General features: G+C 53.3%; 1 protein-coding gene across 1 annotated transcript in view; it reads right to left on the bottom strand.

The window, feature by feature from the left end:
* Cap-D3 (Chromosome associated protein D3) overlaps positions 1 to 23153 on the bottom strand; it is a 276731-nt gene that overhangs the window by 95559 nt on the left and 158019 nt on the right. Inside the window, 1 exon segment of the mRNA XM_069323213.1 lies at positions 9329 to 9460. Coding sequence (XP_069179314.1) covers positions 9329 to 9460 — 132 coding nt within the window.

The following is a 23153-nucleotide window of genomic DNA, read 5'->3' as shown; positions in this document are numbered from 1 at the left end:
CTGAAGCCCCACCACAACCGTGCTAGCCCCAGAAAACTTGGAGAGGAACGTGCCAAGAAGTGACCTGGAGGTCCAGGGCCACCATCCATGCACCCGGCCCTAACAGAATCCGAACAGGAGACAACAGTCCTCTGAGGAGGGCAGAGGATCCAGGGCGCAGACGGAAGAAGTCCAGAAGAACCGTAGACGGGAAAAAGCTCATGACTGCAAGGAGCAGACGGGAAGCCCAGACGGAGGGGGCGGATCGACCAGCCCCACGCCCCACGAAGAGGAAATGACGAAGCGCAGGGGAAGAAGCCACCCCGCCAGCTCTGAACCCCCCCAAGGGGGAGAAGCCGTCCTCCGACGCCAGTACAGGCCGGAAGACAACCCAAAGCGCCCACCAACAGGGACCAAGCGAGAGGCAACAGAGCAAGCTGCTCCCCCAGCGCCCAGTCAACAGAGAAGGGAACAGAACCCCTTCCGAAAGAAAAAAGTACACTACCGAAGTCATGAGGAGAGACTACGGGAATGAAACCACATTTCGCTGGAAGATGAAGTGAGGGGAGACTGATCACCACAGTCAAGATACCCAAGGGAATCGACAGGGTTGATAAGGACAGGCTAAGTAACACAAGGGGCACACGCACTAGGGGACACAGGTGGAAAAACTGAGTACCCAAAAGAGCCACAGATAGAATTTAATTTTTTTTTTTTTTTTTTTTTGTCAGAATGGGAACGGGAAAGCACTAGGAAGTAATGTGGTGAATCCACACACAAATAACGAGGCTGACCCCCATACCATGTCACATGGAGACATGACAGAGCCCAAAAGGCACAGGAACCTATACACCTGTTGAGAGGCAGGACCAAGGAGCCAGAGCTCAAACCCCCACAAGCACAACTAGGTGAGGACATATATTGTAAAAGCACAAGTCGCCGACTAGTGGCAGAGAGCACTACGCCGGCCAGGCAAAGAAGGCACAAAACTGCATCAAAAGGCCCACCTTGACAGCAAAACCACAAAATCCCAGCACAACCACAACATGTGCCTAGACCCAAAAAGATCAGTCTGCAAGCCAGGAAGACCCCGGAAACCCCAAAAGGCAGAACCGGGTCACACGAGGAACAAAGTCCCCCTGAACCCACAAAAGGGGGCCCAGAGGAAGAAACCTCCAGAACGAAACCAGGAACCCAAAGGAACCCAGAATCGAACCAGGGGGAGCCCAAACCACCACATTTGCCGGCGGAGAACACCACTGAAAGGCAAGCACAGCCCCCAGCAGAACGCACTGGGAAAACGGTCCCAACAGACCGAAAACCGAGGGGCAAGGTGTGGGAGCAAGCATACCAGCCAGGGGCACTGAGCCTAAACCCACAGGCTCGGACCCAAAATCAACACCAAACGTTCCCAGAGGAACAGGCAACGGCAAGAAAACACCAGAAAAACAAAGAAACGACAACAGGAGAACAAAAACCCTGACAAAAATTTGAAACTCACCAGAGACGCTCGCTCGTACACCCAGACGCATGTAAACAAACCGCAACGCCGCCCTGGTGGCCACGCCGTGAAACCGGCAGACGAAAATGGCCGCCAGCAGGGGCTGTGACTGACACTAAATATACAAAAACACGCCAGCAAATGTGGGAAGCTAGCAGACTGGATGGGCGAAAAAACGTCGCCCAACAGCAGAAAAACCCCGGAAGGGGCAAAACCGCCCCAGAACTGCTAGCAGGCAACCCCCACAGCCCCGGGAACCAACAACAGAGGCCCCGGGGCAGAGCCGTCCTCCAAGCCCTCCGCCCTTAAAGAAAAGCAAGAGTCCATGGGAAAGGCAAAAGAAAGGGCCGCTGGTAAGACCCAGAAGCCTTGGCAGGAGGCACAGGCTCAAACCTCCGTCCCCAACCCGAACGGGGCAGTCCCCGAAAACCGCCCGAGTCTCTGCCGCAACTAAACCCCGCCCCGACCCCGAAACCGCAGACGGTCCGGAGCCGGGAACATGGAGAGAAAGGGGCGAGCAGCACCTAACCAAACGGGGCGGCCACGGGGCATTCGAGTGGGAAACCAACCTAGCATGTTGCAGCAACCTAACCTAGCTTGCAACACGGATGCCGCCTGTACTCTGAACAGTAATAACATCAGGAGAGTACTGGAGAACAAGCAGAGAATCACTCGCAAGACTCCGGGTCAAGGTGTCAGTGACCCAACAGGCAGCATGACGGAGGTAAAAATGGCGACTGTCACCCGGAGACAAGGGAACAGCAACCAACGATCCGTACAAGACGGGTTGGAACCCGGAAGACACAATCAATGGTCCCCCGAGCCCAGACAGGGGTTTCCAGGGCCCGTAGGGTAACAACTACGGGAAGCCCGGGCAAGGTGTTGCTAACCGGTTAAGAAACCCAAACATAACAAGAGGGTAGATTATAGCACTGAAAACCCCTGAGACGTGTACAAGCACGGGGGCCTAGCAGAGGGCCGTCAAACACTACCAGTGGAACTATAACCACCTTAGGCAGACCCCCACCAGGCATGAAAAATGAAAAACAAAGAAAAACCCCGCAAAGTACACCGTCTCCAGAGGCAACAGAAACCGGCCGCCGCTTAGGTGGCAGGCTGCGCAACACCTTGACGCCCTAACCAGCACAATACCAATCCCTACCCAGGGCCAAACAAGGGCCCCAAGCCCCAGCTGGCCCAAGGGCGAGGCAAATGCCGAGCAGCAAGAACCTCTACGGGAATGGTTCCCGAACGCCCCAGGGAAGATAACCCTGTTACGCAAGGGCAGTACTCACAGGGCGCTTAGGGAAGTCAGCCACTAAGCACATGCAGCCCCGGCACTGATGAAGTACTCCTGGCCACCGCACAACACAACACACGGCAGTGAACGCCACACAAGGCAAACACCGCCTAGGAAACTGAGGCAGAGAAGCGTCAACCCGGTTGACATTAGCGAACGAACTGTAGCTTGGCAGCCAGCGCGGTAGGTCCGGGGCCCCCCTCCCCCTCCCGGGGTGGGGAGGGCTGCGCGGACGATCGGTGCGGCAGTAAAGTGTGATGTTTGCTTGTTTGCTAGTTTCCTTGGGATTGTAGGGAGTTTCTACCTCTCTGTTCGGTTTTTGTTGTAGTTTCTTACCATGTGGGGTTTGTTTTGTTACGCCTACCTTTCTGGGTGCCTAACCCCGGTCGATGGCAGATAAGGAAAACCCCCAACCATATGGGGTTTTCCAGGGCCATTGCTCCCTGAAACCTCTCTGAAGGGGCCAGGTTCTGGCGCTGGTCCCTGGTAGGTCTGAACTCCTTAGCTAATGTCCCGGTCTAACATAACATACATTAGCCCGATAAGCTCCAGGGAGCCGTAGGGGCTCCCCACAGAAAAGTGCATAGAAACACCAGGAACGTCATACTTTCGCCAAGACGAAGCTCGCAGGTGGGACACCGTCAACAAAGTCACCTGATCACCACAGAGATGGTGATACCCGCGTCAAAATACCAGATGCGAAGAGCTGAGGAGAAGGCCGAACCAGTCACGTACAGGACCGATCCAACCTGGTGAAAGAGGCGGGGCTGCGGGAAAACGCCCCGGGTTCAGACACCTATCAAGCAGCATCTGAAAATAAAGCTGGGCCGGCCACCAAGGAACCAGAAGGACTACTCTCGTGGGAATGGGCTCCAACCGAGCCAGAATCCGAAGCAACGGCTGGACCGGGAGAAGAGGAACAGGTACCCCCATCTGCCGTACCCCCATCTACCAGTCCTGCTGAAAAGCATCCACAGTGAACGCCTCGCAGGCGGGTAAGGGTGCCACATAAAATGGGCGACGCCCAGACCACGCCGACTCGAAGACGTCCATGGCCAGGAGTCCATACGTTCCTCAGAGCCAACAAAACGAGTCGGCAACAACTGGCCAATCCAGGAACAGAGGAATGAACCGAGACAGCTGTCCGAGAGGACGCAGGACACACCCCGAACATGAACCTCACGGTTAGCCAAACCCCAAGAATCCAGCAAACGAGCCACTCTAAGGAACCAACCCAAAAGGTCAACACCTAAGAGAAAACCTTGTGGTTCCGGCAAAGAACCACCAGAGAACAGTCCTAATGGAGCTGAATGGTAGAGCACCGAGAGACCTAAACCCTCTGAAGCGCAAACCAGACAGCCACGAACTCCCGAACCGTGCTGTGAGCCAGACGGACGGACAGACCCCACCATCCCCGGCCGACCTGGTGAGCACTGGTCACAAAGCCACAGCTGAGAGATGACCCATCCATGAACACATTGAGCGAAGGCTCGGGGAGGTGCCAAGACACGCAACCCCGAAAACCCCAAAGAGGAAGCTGGTGAAGCAGCACCAACACAAGATCCCAGGAGGAACGAACCCAAAGATTGCAAGAGAGACGGCAGGGGAGTCTCCGAAGGAACCAAACAGACGCTGAAGCCAAACCTGACTCCGCGGGCAGACCAGCACGTTGAAGTTCAGACTCCCGCACAATTGCTCGAGCAACTGCTGAGCAACCCGGGACCGCCTCATGAACAGCCGAAGTCGGAACCACAGCCGCAGCAACACTTCTGGAGGGAAAGACAAGGAGCGGCCCAAGAGCCCTAAACAAGGCCCAGCCAGGTCCGAACCCAGGATGGAAACATATGGAATGGCCTCCAGATCACCAGGAAACGAAACCCGGCGATCTGGAAAGAACCACACCCCTGGCGAGCAGACAAGCGGACTGACTGCGAGCCCACACCAGCCAGTCGTCGAGGTAGGCCAGACACCGAATCCCAAGCAGACTCAGACAGGGCACTGAGATCCGGTAAAGATGCAAAAATACACCAAGTGCCAATTACAAAATAGGGAAGGCAACAAAAGTGGCAAGCCTGAAGCCCCACCACCAACTGTGCCAGTCCCGGAAAACTGTTGAGGAACGTGCCAAGAATTGACCTGGAGACCCAGGGCCACCATCTAGGCACCAGGCCCCAACAAAAGCCGGACAGGAGACAACAGTCCTCCGATGAGGGTATAGAATCCAGGGCGCAGACTGAAGAAGTCCAGAAGAACCGCAGATTCGACAGGCCCATGTCTGCAAAGAGCAGACGTTAACCCCAGAAGGATGGGGCGGAATGACCACGTCCAACGCACCCACTAAGATGACATGACGAAGCGCAGGGGAAGAAGCCCCACCCCGCCAGCCCTGAACCCCCCAAAGGGGAAGAAGCCGTCCACCGCCATCACCAGAGGCCGGAAGACAACCAAAAGCGCCCACTATGACAACAAAACCTCAAAGTCCCAGCACGACCACAACATGTGGCAAGACCCAAAAGATCAGTCTGCAAGCCAGGAAGACTCCGAAACTCCAGAAGGCAGAACTGGGTTACACACGAGGAAACAAAGCCACCTGAACCCACAAAGGGGGGCCCCAAGAGGAAGAAACCTCCAGAACGAAACCAAAGAATCCAAAGGAACCCGGAATCGAAAAAGGGGGAGCCCAAACCACCACATTTGCCGGGGGAGAAACACCACATTAAGGCAAAGCACAGCCCCCCAGACAGAACCCCCTGGGAAAAGGTCAAAACAGACCGAAAACCAAGGAACAAGGTGTGGGAGCAAGCATAACAGCCAGGGACACTGGGCCACAACCTAAGGACCCAGACCCAAAACAGACAAAATGGAAAATTCGGTATAAAATCAACACTCAAACGTTCCAAGAGGAACAGGAAACAGGCAGAAAACACCAGTAAAGCAAAGAAACGACAACAGGAGAATAAAACCCCTGAAAAGGGTGAAAAACTCACCCCAGACGCTCGCTCGCACACCCAGGTGCATGTAAACAAACCGCAACGCCGCCCTTGTTGACACGCCGGGAAACCGGCAGAAGAAAATGGCCACCAGAACAGAGGGCTGTGACCGACGCAAAAGATACGAAAACACGCCAGCAAAAGTGGGAAGCAAGCAGACTGGATGGGCGAAAAACTCCGCCCAAAAGCAGAAAAACCCAGGCAGGGGCAAACTGCCCCAGAACTGCTAGCAGGCATCCCCCACAGCCCCGGGAACCAGCAACAGAGGCCCCGGGGCAGAGCCGTCCTCCAAGCCCTCCGCCCTTAAAGAAAAGGAAGAGTCCATGGGAAAGGCAGCAAGAAACGGCTGCTGGTCAGACCCAGAAGCCTTGGCAGGAGGAACAGGCTCGAAAACCTCCGTCCCCAACACGAACTGGGCAGCCCCCGAAAATCACCCGAGTCTCGGCCCCAATTAAACCTCGCCCGACCCCGAGACCCGCAAACGGCCCGGAGCCGGGAACAGGGAGGGAAAGGGGTGAACAGCACCTAACCAAAACGCGGCGGCCTCGGGGCATCCGAGTGGGAAACCAACCTAGCGTGTTGCAGCAACCTACCTAGCTTGCAACACGGATGCTGCCTGTACTCTGAACAGTAATAACATCAGGAGAGTACTGGAGAACAAGCAGAGAATATCTCTCGCAGGACTCCGGGTCAACGTGTGAGTGACCCAACAGGCAACATGACGGAGGTAAAAGTGGCGACTGTCACCCAGAGACAAGGGCAGAGCAACCAACGATCCCGTACAAGACGGGTTGGAAACCGGAAGACACATTCAATGGTCTACCGAGCCCAGACAGGGGTTTCCAGGGCCTGTAGGCTGACTGCTACGGGAAGCCCGGGCAAGGTGTTGCTAACGGTTAAGAAACCCAAAAATAACAAGAGGGTAGAGGATAGCACTGAAAACCCCTGCGGCGTGTACAATCACGGGGGCCTAGCAGAGGGCCATTAAACACTACCAGTGGAACCATAACCACACTAGGCAGGCCCCCACCAGGCAAATAAAAATAAAAACAAAAGAAAACCCCCACAAAAGTACACTGTCTCCAGAGGAAACAGGAACGGTCGCAGGTAAACATGGTCGGCAGGTAGGCTGCTCCATGTTTCTTACATAAAAAAAAAAAAATGAAAATAATACAAAAAATGAAGAATTTTGAAAACCAGAACAGATGTCAAAAAGATTCGTTCGGTTGTCTACAGGTAGGCTGCTCCATGTATCTTAAATAAAAAAAAAACAAAAAATAAAAAAAAACAGTTGAAACAATTTGAAAAATGGACAAATGCCGTAAAGGTTCGTTCAGTGTTTGTCAGGTAGGCTGCTCCATTATTGAGACATAAGTGACAAATATAAAACAAATGGAACATATTTGAAACAAAGAAAGATTGCCATAATGGAGCAGCCTACCCAACAAACACTGAACAAACCTTTTGCTATAACAAATATGAAAGACTAGGGCTGCTGGCTGGGTTAGTACTACGTGAGCAACCATTTGTGGCACACGTGCCTCTGGCTCCCAAACACCTGTCTGATGCGGTTATCTTGAGATGGTTATCTTGAGATGATTTCGGGGCTTTTTTTTTTAGTGTCCCCGCGACCCGGTCCTCGACCAGGCCTCCACCCCCAGGAAGCAGCCCGTGACAGCTGACTAACACCCAGGTACCTATTTTACTGCTAGGTAACAGGGGCATAGGGTGAAAGAAACTCTGCCCATTGTTTCTCGCCAGCGCCTGGGATCGAACCCAGGACCACAGGATCACAAGTCCAGCATGCTGTCCGCTCGGCCGACCGGCTCCGGCGACCGCGGTGTTGAAAGATTGCGCTCAGTCAGTGAAATTCAGACCTTATTGTTTGGAGAACATAAGGGTCATAATATTGGTGAAGCTAGGCGCAATGAGGACTTTACACAACGGTCGGATGCAAGTAATACAGCACCTATGAGGATGATACAGCGAGCATATCCAGTTGTAGCTCTGAGCCCCACCCTTGACATCTCCAATTTATATAGATGATACATTTATGAATCATTTTCTGCATTCAGTGATGATGCATCTGATACAAGTAGCATAGATGAACAGTGTTAGCTGCGTCCATGGTGGTGTTTTCCATAGATATTTTCAAGAATACCTGAATCTCTTCCTGACTGATGGACACTCTTTGAGGCTAGCTGAATCATTTCCTGTGTGGGACCATACAAAGCGATCTTTTCAAGACTACCTTAGAATTTGAGCGTCTCCTATAATCGTTTCAATACTACCTTATGCTTTACAACCTTGGCTACATACCACCTACAAGTACTAAAGCCAAGGGTGCACGTGAGTGCATTATTTGCAAGCACACAGAACGATGAAACAGGAGAGAAAATCTATCTGTAGCTGGTGCAGCGAGAGCAGAGTTGTGCTGTGTACTATGGACTCCTTCGTTGATTATTACGCACCTCCAAAGTACTGAGTGTGTAATACAGTGTGTTACTGTGGTTATCTTGAGGTTATCTTGAGATGATTTTGGGGCTTTTTAGTGTCCCCGCGGCCCGGTCCTCGACCAGGCCTCCACCCCCAGGAAGCAGCCCGTGACAGCTGACTAACACCCAGGTACCTATTTTACTGCTAGGTAACAGGGGGCATAGGGTGAAAGAAACTCTGCCCATTGTTTCTCGCCGGCGCCTGGGATCGAACCCAGGACCACAGGATCACAAGTCCCGCGTGCTGTCCGCTCCCCGACCGGCTCTCTGTGTAAATAGTGTGTGAAACTGTACATATTGTAATTTTAGTGAATTTTTACCACATAATATTGTGACAATAAACATTTATTGTGGACACATTACTGACACATGTATCACAGTTCCATGGAAAATTATGAACATTCTACTGTATACATATTGTAAAGGTCACAAATATGCATCATATACGATAAAAGAAACAAATAAGACCGCATTGGAAATACATAGAACAAATATTTGAAAATATATTTGTGGCAACACCCGGTGCTTGAATGGCCTGCGCGACCGTGTCTGGGAGCTTCACACACGGGCGACCAGCCCCTGATGACGTCACAGCGCACCTTGTCCACGCCCCTCACAGCCAAAGTAAGTGGAATTTGGTAACTATTTTTACATAGACATGTTCAGGACAGGGAATTTATCATTTTACAAAGAAAAATGATTTTTTGGGAACACTTGATGTCATGCACACTGGGGGAATTTCACAATAAACACAGCCATCACAGTGGTATTTCAGCATCATTAGCCACTAAGGGCTTCCCACAAGATATAGAATTATTTGGTAGTGTAGTAAGGTGAAGCAAGAAAATACAAATAAAGAACTACCATGAACAAATCTACAAGGGTCATGACGAGGGTTTGAACCTACGCACATGATGTTCCCAGCTGCACCTTAGTCTTGGATATATCATGCTATTGTGATTTGTGTGTGTAAGAACTACCATGTCAAAAATCCAATTTCCAGAGCAGTTATTTTATCAGTTATGGTAATTATCATGTATCATTATAAATGGCTAATATGTACCTCATAACAATTGTAGTGGAAGATGCATTCAATGAAGTGCTGGCATAAAATTTTAGGGAAGCGTTTCAGCAAACGTTCTGTTATGTAGAAGACGACAGTGCTGCGAATATCCTCGTGCTCATCAGTAAGACACTGAAAAAGAAAAATAGTATATTGTTATTTATGCAGCCAAAGCCTCATGAAAATCAACTACTCCAAGATCACATATAGACAAGAATTTTTTTTGCTGACTCTTTCACCTAGTAAAAAGTAAAGTCGTTATTGGAAGTGGAGACTGAAAACATACAGCTTACCCAGCTGCACATGTGTCTTCAAGTGTGGAGATGAACGAGTATTCACTCGTGTTAAGTAACAACTGTCAAAACCCAGGCCTGCTTTTACACCCACTAAAGACATCAGTTTAACCCTTAACCTTTAAACGGCATCTTTAAATTTTGGGTAGGAGTAACTTACCCAAAATTGCGCATCACGTCACATGACGTGTTGTAGTACTACACAAGATTTAAACGGCCTGCGGATACACAGAGTTCACCTCACCTTCATCAGGGCTCTTGCAAACAGATGCCATTTAAAAAAAAAATAGTGGGCAACATTCCCGGGTGTGAGAGCCTCAGTAGTGAGTAAGTAACCAAGGCTGGTGCATGCAGCATGAGCTCACAGCACTGCTGTTCAGCTTGTGACCACAGTATCGCCTAAAAAAGTCAAAATATATATGTATAGTACATGCTATTATTTAACGAAGATTGTATATTACAGAAGACCCTTGACTGTGATAAAAATGTCCAGGATTCTGATAATATCAGGATTGTTGTGATAATTAGCACTATAGTAGGAGAAGTAATCATGGAGGGGAGGGAGGCAGCGTTGTCTGCTGACTGTGTGTGACCACCTTCTACTGTCTGGACTCACTATACCAGCTTAGTCGTTCGCTATGGTGAACAAAACATGCAGATACTTATATATAACGTCTGTGTATAGTGAATAAAAGCACAAAACATTATGGTGGGAATAGAATGTTGGCAAGTCAGGTGAGGTGAGGGAGGGAGTGGCGGCCAATAGCGGGCTAGGTGGTGTGTGGTGGTCACTCCTTGCTGCTGTTTGGCGCAGCATACTAACTTAGTGGTTCCTTATGGTGAACACATATGTAGATACTTAAATATTATGTATGTATATAGGATAATAACACCACAAACAGTATACATGTATTTGAAGGTGGAATGTTAGTGCGTCCCGCCATGAACCAATGAAGGTGTGAGGGAAGGAAGGAAGGAGCATGAACTGTGTGTGGCCACCTGTTACAGTCAATTGTCACCATACAAGATTAGTGGTTCGCTATGGTGAACACAAATGTAGATACTTATATATAACGTCTGTGTATAACGAATAAAAATAAAAACCAGCGTTGAATGTAATGAAACACCATTTTCTTGGTGAGCCCCGTAGGCTCCCTGGAGCTTATCGGGCTAATGTATGTTATATTAGACCGGGACATTAGCCTTGGAGTTAAGACCAACCAGGGACCAGAGTCAGAACCTGGCCCCTTCAGAGAGGTTGTAGATAGTAATGGCCCTGGAAAACCCCCGTGATTGGGGGGTTTTCCTTATTTGCCATCGACCGAGGTTAGGCACCCAGAAAGGTAGGCATAACAAAACAAACCCCACATGGTAAGAAACTAACAACAAAAACCGAACAGAGAGGTAGAACTCACTATAATCCCAAGGAAACAAGCAAATAAGCAAACGTAACACACTACTGCCGCGCCGCTCATCCATGTAGCTCTCCCCTCCCCGAGAAAGGGAGGGGGGGGCTTGGACCTCACCGCGCCGGCTGCATAGCACTCCGGTTCGGTAGCTAAGCATGAAAAAAACATGAAAAAAATGCCGACCAGTGGGAGAAAGGGTTGCCAGGGAGCCTGCGGGGCTTACCCATAAAATGGCGTTTCATTACATTCAACGGCGGTTTTCTGAGGGGAGCTCCTACGGCTCCCTGGAGCTTCTTACCCAAAGAAAAGGAAAAGAGAAGGCTGACCCGAGAGGCGGCCGCCACAAACTCCCTAACGAGAAGTCGAGACAACAGGCTGCAACCTGCGACCCAAAGCAACACCAGAATAACCAGGAGCAGACATGCTCACAAAATAACGGGCAGCCAAGAACCTGTGCGACCTCCAAATCCCTGCGCTCGAAATGAACCCAAGACACTTTACTAAACACGGCAGTGAAGGCTGAAAACGTCCAAACGGCATGGGCACGAGGATAGATCGCAGGCTGGCTAGACTTAACCCTGCAGTCGACCTAGGAGACCCGAGCCCTGGAACAGGGAACGAGGAAAACGGGATCAACCCAAAGCACATCCCCAGCTTCGGCACTCAGGCAACGACGAAGAGCCGCAACCAGACACAACACATGACGCACCCCCGGCCCGAACCAACCAAGCATCAATAACCCAAGGACCCCCTCCGGAAAGCAGCCATCTTGGCTTTCACCAGAAAAGACGGAGAAGGCTGCAATTGTACAAACCTACCACCAGAACCAAAAGAGCAGAAACCCCTGCGCTGGAGGAGAGCCGGAAGCTCCCCGACCCGACCCCCCAGAGGCCAACACCAACAAATACAGGACATTTGAAAAAAATCTTGAACTGAAGGGGCTACCACAAACCGAGGAGAGGAAAGATAAGTGAGCACCCTGGCCAAGGACCAGGACGACACAGGCAGGGCATGAGCAGGGCAGAAGTGAAACAAAGCATAAGAAAGCGTATGAAACGGGGTGGACGTTACGTCCACCCCGAACGTAACGCTGGAGTAACTCCACTAGTGCCGCACGATATGAGGCGACAGTAAGAAGCATCAATAACTGTCCAGAAAACCAAGAAAGGACAAGACAACCTGATGTGAAAGAGAAGACAACCTACGAAGAGCAAGAAAATGGTGAATAGAAATGCCAGGAAAACATCATACTGTCGCCGAGACGAAGCTCACAGGTGGGACACTATCAACAAAGTCACCTGATCACCATAGAGATTGTGATACACCCGCGTCAGAAGACCAGATGCAAAGAGGCTGAGGAGAAGGCCGGACCAGCCACGTACCAGACCGGTCTGACCTGCCAAAAGAGGCAGAGCTGCAGGAAATGCCTCAGGTTCAGACACCAAGCATGCAGTGTCTGAAAACAAGCTGGGCCAGCCACCAAGGGGCCACGAGGACTACACTTCTTGGGAAGGACTCCAACAGAGCCAGAACCCGAAGCAACAGCTGAACTGGAGGAAAAGGTACAGGTAACTCCCCCTCGACCAGTCCTGCCGAAAGGCATCCACCACTACCGCCTTGTAGGCAGGGAAGGGCGCCACATAGAATGGGAGACACCGAGACCACGCCGACGCGAAGATGTCCACGTCTGGGAATCCGTACGTCCGGCAGAGCCAGGGAAAGTGGAGACGACTGGCCAATCCGTGAACAGAGGAATGAACCGAGGCCGTCCGCCAGGACATAACCCACTCCCCGGGCACGAAACGCACGGAGAGCCAAACCTCGAAAATCCAGCAGATGAGCCACTCGAAGGGACCAACCCCAATGGGCAAGGACCAAAGACAACCCCCGAGGTTCCGGCAGTGAACCACCGGAGAACAATCCGAATGGACCCGGATAGTAGAGCCCCGAGTGACCCGAACCCTCCAAAGTGCAACTAGACAGCCACAAACTCCCGAACCATGCTGTGAGCCCGAGGGAAGAACGGACCCCACCGTCCCAGGCCGTCCTGGTGAGCACTGGTCACGAAGCCCCAGCAGAGAGAGACGACCCGTCTGTGCACACATCAAGCGAAGGCTTGGGGAGGAGCCAAGGCACGGAACCCCGAAAACCCCAAAGAGGAAGCCAGCGATGCAGCACCAACACAAGGTCCTCGGAGGACGAACTCAAGGAGCGTAAGAGAGGCGAAAGAGAAGTGCCCGAAGGAACCAAAATAGACGTCGAAGCAAACCCGACCCAGCGGATAGACCAGCACGGCAAAGTTCAGACTCCTGCACAACCGCTCGAGCAACCGTCGAGTGACCTGGGACTCCCTCAGAAACAGCCGAAGGCGCGACTACAGCCGCAGCAAAGCCTATGGGGAGAGAAACAAAGAAGCGGTCCAATAGTCTTAAACAAGACCCAGCCAGAACCGAACCCAGGACGGAACCATATGGAACGGCCGCCGGTTCACCAAGAACCCGAACCCGGTGATCTGGACAGAACCACACCCCTGGCGAGCAGACAAGTGGACCAACTGGGAGCCCCACACCAGCCAGTCATCAAGGTGCGCCCAAAAACCGAATCCTGAGCAGACACAGACAGGTCACCAAGATCCGGTAAGGATGCAGAAATCCACTAAGTGCCCATTACAAACTAGGGAAGGCAACAAAGCGGCAAGCCTGAAGCCCCACAACCAACTGTGCCAGTCCCGAAACCCTGGAGAGGAACGTGCCAAGAAGTGACCCAGAGATCCAGGGACACCAACCAGGCACCTGGCCCCAACAGAAGCCGGAACGGAAATAACAGTCTTCCGAAGAAAGCAAAGAATCCAGGGCGCAGACTGAACAAGTCCAGAAGAACCGCAGATCCGCAAAGTCCTGTGTCTGCATCAGAACAAGTGGGAACCCCAGAAGGATGGGGCAGATCAACCACATCCAAATGCACCCACACCAAGATGACATGACAAAGAGCAGGGGAAAGAGGCCCTTCCCGCCAGCCCCGAACACCCTAAAGGAGGAGAAGCCTCCCGACACCACCAGGGCTGGAAGACAACCAAAAAACCAGCGTTGAATGTAATGAAACGCCATATTCTGGGTGAGTGCCAGAGGCTCCCCGGAGCTATCCCAGGCTGATATGCTAATGTCAGACTTTGGCATCAGTCATGTGTATTGAGTTCTTAGGCCTACCGGGGACCACTGCCAGAACCTGGCCCCCTCAGAGAGGCATGGGGAACAATGGCCTATAGAAACCCCCGTGTGGTTGGAAGCATTCTATGTCTGCCATCAACTGGATCAGACACCCAGAAATGTAAGCGCCCCAAAACAAACCCCTATTCTGGTTTATAATTGCTACCAAAATCCAAACTAGTGGATAGAACTCCCAAACAGAAAACAAGCTAACTAGTATGACGTCACACCCATGGACCCCTCAGAAACGCAGCAGTTTCATTCTTCGCCAGAAAAGAAGGAAACGGCTGCAGGCGAACAAAACAATCGTCAAGACCGAAAGAGCAGAAACCCCTGCGCCGGAGGAGAGCATGAAGCTCCCCGACCTGATCCCCAGAGGCCAATGCCAACAGGAAAAGAGCCTTGGAGAAACAATCCTGGATCAAAGGGGCCACGGCGAAACAAGAAGAGAGGTAAGCGATTACCCTGTCCAAATACCAGGACGGCTCAAGCGGCGCATGAGCAGGTCGGAGGTGAAACAAAGCACAAGGCAGCTTCTAAAACGGCGCAGACGTAACATCGATACCGAAGGCAAGCTGAAGCGGCTCCGCCAGCGCCGCACGATATGAGGCGACTGTGTTAGGCATAAGATGACGGTCCTGAAACAACCAAGAGAGAAAGGACAAAACCATCCTACCCGGCAGCGAACCAAAACGACGAAGACGCAAAAAGAAACAGAAGGACCACCAGGAAACTTCATACTGTCGCCAAGAAGAAGCCCGCAGGTGCGACACCAACAAAGAAGCCACCTGACCTCCATAGAGATGATGATAGACTCGAGTAAAAAAAAACCATACGGGAAGACTCGAGGAGAAGATCGAACCAGCCACGTGACGTACCGGACCGATCTGCTGAAAGAGGCGGAGCCGCGGGAAAACTTTCGGGTTCGGACACCGAGCAAGCACCGCCTGAAACCAAGACTGGGCCGGCCACAAGGGGCCAGAAGGACAACTCTTTCCTGGTAAGTCTCCAAGCAAGTCAGGACCTGGAGCAACAGCTGAACCGGGGGAAAGAGGTACGTGAACCCCCCACCTCGACCAGTCTAGCCGAAATGTATTGACCCCGGTGGCCTCGCAATCAGGAAAGGGCGCCGCATACACGGGAAAGCACCTCGACCACGCCGACATGAAGAGGTCCACCTCGGGAAGCCCGAACGTCTGGCAAAGTCAACGGAAGGAAGCCTTGTCGACCGTCCACTCCATGGAGAGGGGAACGAAGTGAGACAGGCTGTCTGCCAAGACGCTGGACACTCCCCACACGTGAACCGCCAGGAGAGCCAAACCCCGAGAACTCAGCAGACGAGTCACTCAAAGTGACCAACCCCAAACAGCTAAGGACCACATCAAACCCCCGCAGTTCAGGCAATGAACCACTGGAGAGCAGTCCGAATAGAGCCGAATCGTTGATCCGTGGGCGACCCGCGAGGTGCCAGGTTCAACCCGAACGGGAGACAACGAAAGCGGTAACATTGACGCCCCACAACAAAACCGAGCCAGTCCCAGAACCTCGGATGAATCGGGACATGCCAATAAGTGTCCCAGAGGTCCAGAGACACCATCCAAGTGTCCGGATCCAAGAGGAGCCGAACTTGGGACAGCGTAGTCATCCGAAAGGAGGGGCAATGAACCCAGGGGTTCAGACGGGACAAGTCCAAAACGAACCTCAGGTCCGCACAGTCCTGTTTTGGTACTGGAAACAGACAGGAAACCCATCTGAGAGATGACGTCGTTTCGACGACGCCCAAGCGAACCCACTCCACGACAACCTAACAGAGCGCAAGGGAAGAAACCTGCCCTGCCAGCCCCGACCATTGGGGGGTACACCCAAATGGCCCCACAATCTGACAGACACGACCCAAAATGCCCACGAATCATGGGACCAGGCATTGGCGAACAGCGCAAGCCTCCCCCCGTCATCACCCCGTTATGAGACCTAGAACCCCGCGCAGAGCAAACACAGCACCGACCAGACGAGGGCAGGTCCAAAGAAGGAGCCGAACCCGAACCTGACACCAGTGGCCTACCACGACGAAAGGAATCCCGAGCCCTGGCACAACCTTTCCGAGAAGACCCCCCACGGGACCTATGGAAAACCAACAAGTCCGACATCGGATGACAAGCAGACGATGCAGCGTGGATAAACTGCGCCATGGCCGACGCCTCAAACAGAAGAGGATAAAAAGACGATGACAGCCTAAGAGCCAGAGCCCAAGCAGATTCCACAGAGGAACACAGCACCACCTGCCGACACCCGAGCCGGGAAGCATAGAACAGGGAAACCGCATCCTGCAAAATCGGTGCGAAAAGCTTCAACAAGGCAGCCGACGAATGCGCTGCCGAGGACAAGGCACCGGACCCCAGGACGGACCCAAGCACCCTCACATCCTCCATGAGCCAATCCGAGGACAGCTCCAGGAGGGAAAAGAATTGCAAAGCTGAAGCCAAAAGGCCCTGGGCACGCAAGTCCTCTGCAACAAGCGCCGCCGAAAGGGAGGGAACCTGCACATGGAGCTGAACAACGCCAACATCACGGGAAAGGGCAGGGGCAAACAAACACTCATTCAGGTACTCAAGATCGCCTCCAGGAAAACCTGAATCACCACGGAAACTTCCCGCCACTCCAGCGTACGGGAACGACAGAAGGAATGCCAGGTATCCAGAACAAACAAGGGGCAGTCCGCTAGCCAGAAAGACTCCGGAACCCCGTAAAGGAGCCAGAAAGGGAACGAAGTCCCAAACCTGAATTCTGAGGGATCCATTTCCGAGGCATAATCAGGGTCATGCAGGAGGTAAGCTGCAAGGGCCGCCCGCACCACACCAGGTTGGATGCGATAAGCCGAAAACCTCCGGAAAGACGGAACCGATCCCGGGGAGGGGCCGACACCAAATACAACTCGTATGCAGAGGGAGGGAAAGAAAACCCCACTCCTTGTAACATCAAGCCCCACTCAGAGAGAAGAAAAACCCAGGTGGGGTCCAGTGGGGCCCAAGGCCCCCAAGTCAGCCCCTCCCCAGCCCTGAGGTCCTTTTACAGCAGGACCCGGGGTCGAGTCCTCTCCCCAAGCACCGACCCCACAAGACAAGGACGGTGCAGCCGCAGAAGCCGGAAGAAAGGGGGCCCACTGGTCTGACCCAGAAGCTTCGGCCGGGAAACAAGACTCGGAAAGCCTCCCCCGCTTCCCCAGAAGCTGCCCAAGTCTCAAAATCAAGTAACCCCTGCTCTGATTCTGAAACCCTCAGACGTTTCGGGGCCAGAAGCAGGAGGGGGGGGGGAGCTAGAACGAACAACAGGAGGGGAAGGACGAGGAGCTGCGGACTGAACCAGGATCGAAGCGACCCCCACTCCCAAGTCCGGGTCTTGAAAAGCAAAGTGGGGCAGCCCCGGGGGCATCCGGGAGAGCAACCGAGCGCGTTGCAACAGACGAAACCTAGCTTGCAACACACGCGCCGCCTGTACCCAAATAGAATCATCAGAGGATTGGCTAAATTGAGTCACAAGCAAGCAGCAACACTCACAGGACTCAGGGTCGAAAGTATCATCGACCCAACAGGCAGCGTGACGGAGGCAAAAACAATGAGGGTCACCCCGAGACAAGGGGACCGAGCAACCCTCAAACTCGCACACAGCGAGCGGGGACTCCGGGGGTCACATCCATCGGACCCACGCGCCCCTTAGGGGATTCCCTGGGTCCTGAGCATTTACTTTAAGAGGACTTGCGCTCAGGTAGTCCCAGGCAGGGTGCAGCTAACCGGCGCCCAAAACTACCAAGCAAACCTCTATAGCTGGACCCCAGGGACGCGTACACTCACGGGGACCTAGCAGGGGGCACCACCAGGGAGAACTGTGGAAGGGCAAACACCAGTGGAATAATAGGGGCCCCCACAAGGCAAAAACAAAAAACCAGCGTTGAATGTAATGAAACCCATTTTCTGGGTGAGTCCCGGAGGCTCCCGGAGCTATCCATGGCTGATATGGATACCCTAACTATTTTGCATCAGTCGATGTGGGTGGAGCTCTAGGCCTACCGGGGACCACGAGCCAGAACCTGGCCCCCTCAGAGAGGCACGGGGAGCAATGGCCCATAGAAATGCACAGGTGATTTGGAGCGTTCTAGTTGATACCTGGTTGATGGGGTTCTGGGCGTTCTTCTACTCCCCAAGCCCGGCCCGAGGCCAGGCTCGACTTGTGAGAGTTTGGTCCACCAGGCTGTTGCTTGGAGCGGCCCGCAGGGCCACGTACCCACCTCAGCCCGGCTGATCTGGAACGTCTCTTAGAAAACCTATAATTAAAAACCTAAAAACCTATAAAAACCTTTAGGTTTAGAAAAACCTAAAACCTAACCTATAAAGAAAACCTATAATAATAAGAAAATTCTATATCTGCCATCGACCGGGACAGGCACCCAGAAAGTTAAGCGCCACAAAACAAACCCCTATTCTGGTTAACAACAAAAATCAACAAACGAGTGGACAGAACTCCCCCAGGAAAAGGAACTAACAAGCATGACGACACACGAGCTGCGCCGCATGTCTGCGCAGCTCCCCCTCCCTGGGAGGGGGAAGGGGGAGCCCCAGACCCCCGCGCCGGCGATCCCCGCCCCAGTTCTGAGGCTGGATATCAAAACCGCGAAAAAACAGCCGACCGGAGGGCAGGAGGGTGCCGGGGAGCCTCCGGGACTCACCCAGAAAATGGCGTTTCATTGCATTCAATGCTGGTTTTCTGGGGGGAGCCCCTACGGCTCCCCGGAGCTACTTCACCAAAGACTACCTAAGAAAATAAGGGGACATACCCGGGAGGCGGTCGGTTAACCACTCCCCAACACGAAGTCGAGACAACAACCCAAGAACCCCTCCGGAAAGCAGCAGGCACATCATTCGCCAGAAAAAAGGAAAACGGCCGCAGACGAAGAAACCTATGACCACGACCATAGGAGCCAAAAACCACTGCGCCTGAGAAGAGCATGAAGCTCTGCCACACGACCCCCAGAGGCCAATGCCAACATAAAAAGAGAGCCGAGGCAAAGCAAACCTGACCCCAAGGAGCCACAACCACCAAGGAGAAGAAAACAGGAGAGCAGCCTGTCCAAAAACCAGGATGGCACAGGCAGTGCATAAGCAGGCTGGAGGTGAAACAACGCACAAGACAGCCTGCGAAACGGCACAGAAGGAACATCGATACCGAAAGCTAGCAGCAAAAACCAAGGTGCCAGACCCAAGAATGGCCCCAAGCGCTTCTACATCATCCGCAAGCCAATCCTATGACAGCCCCAGGAGTGAAAAGAAAACGCAGGACCAAAACCAAAATGCCACAAGCGTGCAAGTCCACAGCCACAAGTGCAGCAGACACTTGTGGCTGGAAAAGACTCATTAAGAGGAGCAAAATCACCCCCAGGAAAACGAGTAGCGCCGAGACAGCGCGAAGAGAAGAGATATGCACAAAAGAACAAGAAGGCCAAAAACTCAGAAGCCTCAGCCAAACCCTGAGGAAGCGACAGAGAAGATAGATAAATCGTACACGAGTGGCACACAAGGGGACACAGGCGGAAACCGAGCGCCTAACTGAGCCACAGGGACGGTAGAAGAAACGTGTGCAATGAAACAGGCAATCGAAGGAACACATTAGGCAGCCCAACTTGGGCTGACCCCATACACAGCCCCAAGAGCAGAGACGAGAGCGCCCATGAAGCACAGAATCCACTCGACCGGTAAACGACAGGGGAGAGGCAGAACCAAATAGCCAGAACCCAATCCTGCAAGCACAAGGAGGCGAGCACAAAACACCCTCGACACAGGAAAACGTACCACCAAACAGACACCCCCAACGTTGCACTGCAGAACAAGGTGGAGGCGGGGCCCCGAACTCAAGCAAGGTTAGACAAGCATAGGAGAAGGGCAGGAGGAGCACAGGCAGGAGCCGCCTCGGAAGGGCCAAGAGGCCACCCGCAGACACCCGTGAACCGAGAAAGGAATCAGGTGGAGAGAACAAGAGCTGCCCAGTATGGGCTAATAGCCCTGCAGTAGGAAAGAAAAGTAGCCCAACAAGGCGAGAAGTAGCCCAACAAGGCGAGAAGTAGCCCAACAAGGCGAGAAGTAGCCCAACAAGGCGAGAAGTAGCCCAGCAAGGCGAGAAGTAGCCCAACAAGGCGAGAAGTAGCCCAACAAGGCGAGAAGTAGCCCAACAAGGCGAGAAGTAGCCCAACAATGCGAGAAGTAGCCCAGCAAGGCGAGAAGTAGCCCAACTGGCGACAGTAGCCCAACCGGCTACAAGGAGCCCAACAAGGCGAGAAGTAGCCCAACCGGCGACAAGCAGCCCAACTGGCGACAGTAGCCCAAACTGCTACAAGGAGCCCAAAATGGCAACAAGGAGCCCAAACGGCGACAAGGAGCACAAACGGCTACAAGGGAGCCCAAACGGCTACAAGAAGCCCAAACGGCGACAAGGAGCACAAACGGCTACAAGGAGCCCAAACGGCTACAAAGGAGCCCAAACGGCGACAAGGAGCCCAAACGGCTACAAGGAGCCCAAACAGCTACAAGAAGCACAAACGGCTACAAGGAGCACAAACGGCTACAAGGAGCACAAACGGCTACAAGGAGCCCAAACGGCTACAAGGAGCACAAACGGCTACAAGGAGCACAAACGGCTACAAGGAGCCCAAACGGCTACAAGGAGCACAAACGGCTACAAGGAGCCCAAACGGCTACAAGGAGCAGAAACAGCTACAAGGAGCCCAAACGGCTACAAGGAGCACAAACGGCTACAAAGGAGCACAAACGGCTACAAAGGAGCCCAAACGGCTACAAGGAGCCCAAACGGCTACAAGGAGCCCAACCTGTCCAGAACAGAAGGAACCAGTATGGAGGCAAACTCCAGGACACACAGGAGGTAAGCCGCAAAGGCCAACCGCACCGCAGGCGAAAAGATGCCATTAACCGAAAACCTCCGGAAGACAGAACCGAAGAAACCACAGGGACACGGAACTGAATCCGGGGAGGAGCAGAACCCAAGCCCAAATCGTAAGCAGAGGGGGGAAAGAAAACCCCACTCCTCGCAACAGTAAGCCCCGCTCAGAAGGACGGAAATCCAGGCGGGGCGCAATGGAGCCCAAGGCCCCAAGGCCGCTCCTCCTCAACCCCAGGAGCCTCTACACCAGGCCCCTGGGCCGAGTCGACCTCCAAAGCCCCGGTCCCACAAGAAAAAGCCGGGGCAGCCGAGAGAGCAGGAATAGAAGGGGCCCACTTGTCACACCCCGGAGCATCGGCCGGAGGAACAGACTCGAATGCCTCCGCAGCTACCCCGGACGGGGCAACCCCCGAAACTGCCCAAGTCTCAGAACCTCTAACCTCGCCCCGACCCCAAAGCCTGCAGATGCGTAGGGGCCGGAAGCAGGTGGGGGGAAAAACAAGGGGGGCGTGGAAGCATCAAGGCCGAAGCGACCAAAACCCCCAAGTCTGGGTCCCTACACAAGCAGGGCAGCATCGGGGCGTCCAGGGAAGCGACAAATCTGAGCGCATTGCAACATCCTACCCTGCAACGCGCGAGCTGCCTGCACCCACGGGAATTCATCAGCAGACTGGGTGAATGGAGTCACGAACAAGCAACAAAGCTCGCAGGACTCGGGGTCGAATGTGTCACCGACCCAACAGGCAGCATGACGGAGGCAAAAACAAGGAGAGTCACCGAGACAAAGGGACAGAGCAACCCTCAACTCGCACAAAGCGAGAGGGAACGCAAGGGTCTCCACTATCGGACCCGAGAGCCCCCGGGGGGTTTACCAGGGTCCCTTGACTGGGTCTGCTAAGGGTTATCCCAGGCAGGGCACTGCTAACCGGCGCCCCAAACTACCAAGCAAACTGCTAAAGCTGAACCCACGGGACATGTCCACCCGTGAGGGCGAAGCAGGGGGTGCCACCACACAAACGAACCTAATGTAAGGGGGGGGGGGGGACACATGGCAGACCCCCCTACCAGGCAAAAACAAATATAAAAGAAAAACCACACAAGTGGACAACGTACCCAGAGGGAACAGAGCCGGCCGCTGTCATAGGTGAAAACTAGCTACGCAGTACCCTGCGCCCCATCAGTGCTATAACTACCACTTACCCCAAGGTAAACAAGGGAGTAAAACCCCCAAACACTCGGGGCGGCCAAACGCCAAGCAGCGAAAAGCCAACAGAGGTAGACCCAAGGTGACTTGTGGAAGGCAACCCCAAGCCCCAAAGGCGGTACTTACAGGGCACTCAGGGAAGGTGACCCTAAGCACATGCAGCCCAAGTATCTGAGAATACTACTCCTAGCTCACACGACCACCGTAAGAGCAGCACTGCAAACAAGTCACAGCACTGAGACAAGACCGGAGCTGGAGCCACACGACCGTGCATTATCCCATCAGCCGAGGAACTGGGGCGGGGATCGCCGGCGCGGGGGTCTGGGGCTCCCCCTTCCCCCTCCCGGGGAGGGGGGGAGCTGCGCAGACATGCGGCGCGGCTCGTGTGACGTCATACTTGTTAGTTCCTTTTCCTGGGGGAGTTCTGTCCACTCGTTTGTCGATTTTTGTTGTTAACCAGAATAGGGGTTTGTTTTGTGGCGCTTATCTTTCTGGGTGCCTGTCCCGGTTGATGGCAGATATAGAATGCTCCAAATTACATGTGCATTTCTATGGGCCATGGCTCCCTGTGCCTCTCTGAGGGGGCCAGGTTCTGGCTCGTGGTCCCCGGTAGGCCTAGAACTCCACCCACATCGACTGATGCAAAATAGTTAGGGTATCCATATCAGCCATGGATAGCTCCGGGGAGCCGTAGGGGCTCCTCCCAGAAAACAAAAATAAAACCTCGCAAGAGGACAGTAAACTCCAAGGAACAGAGCCGGCCGCTATGTG

Source organism: Procambarus clarkii, chromosome 1, assembly GCF_040958095.1.
Source record: "Procambarus clarkii isolate CNS0578487 chromosome 1, FALCON_Pclarkii_2.0, whole genome shotgun sequence".
In the NCBI taxonomy this organism is placed as follows: domain Eukaryota; kingdom Metazoa; phylum Arthropoda; class Malacostraca; order Decapoda; family Cambaridae; genus Procambarus; species Procambarus clarkii.
This window is presented reverse-complemented; position numbering and strand designations above follow the sequence as displayed.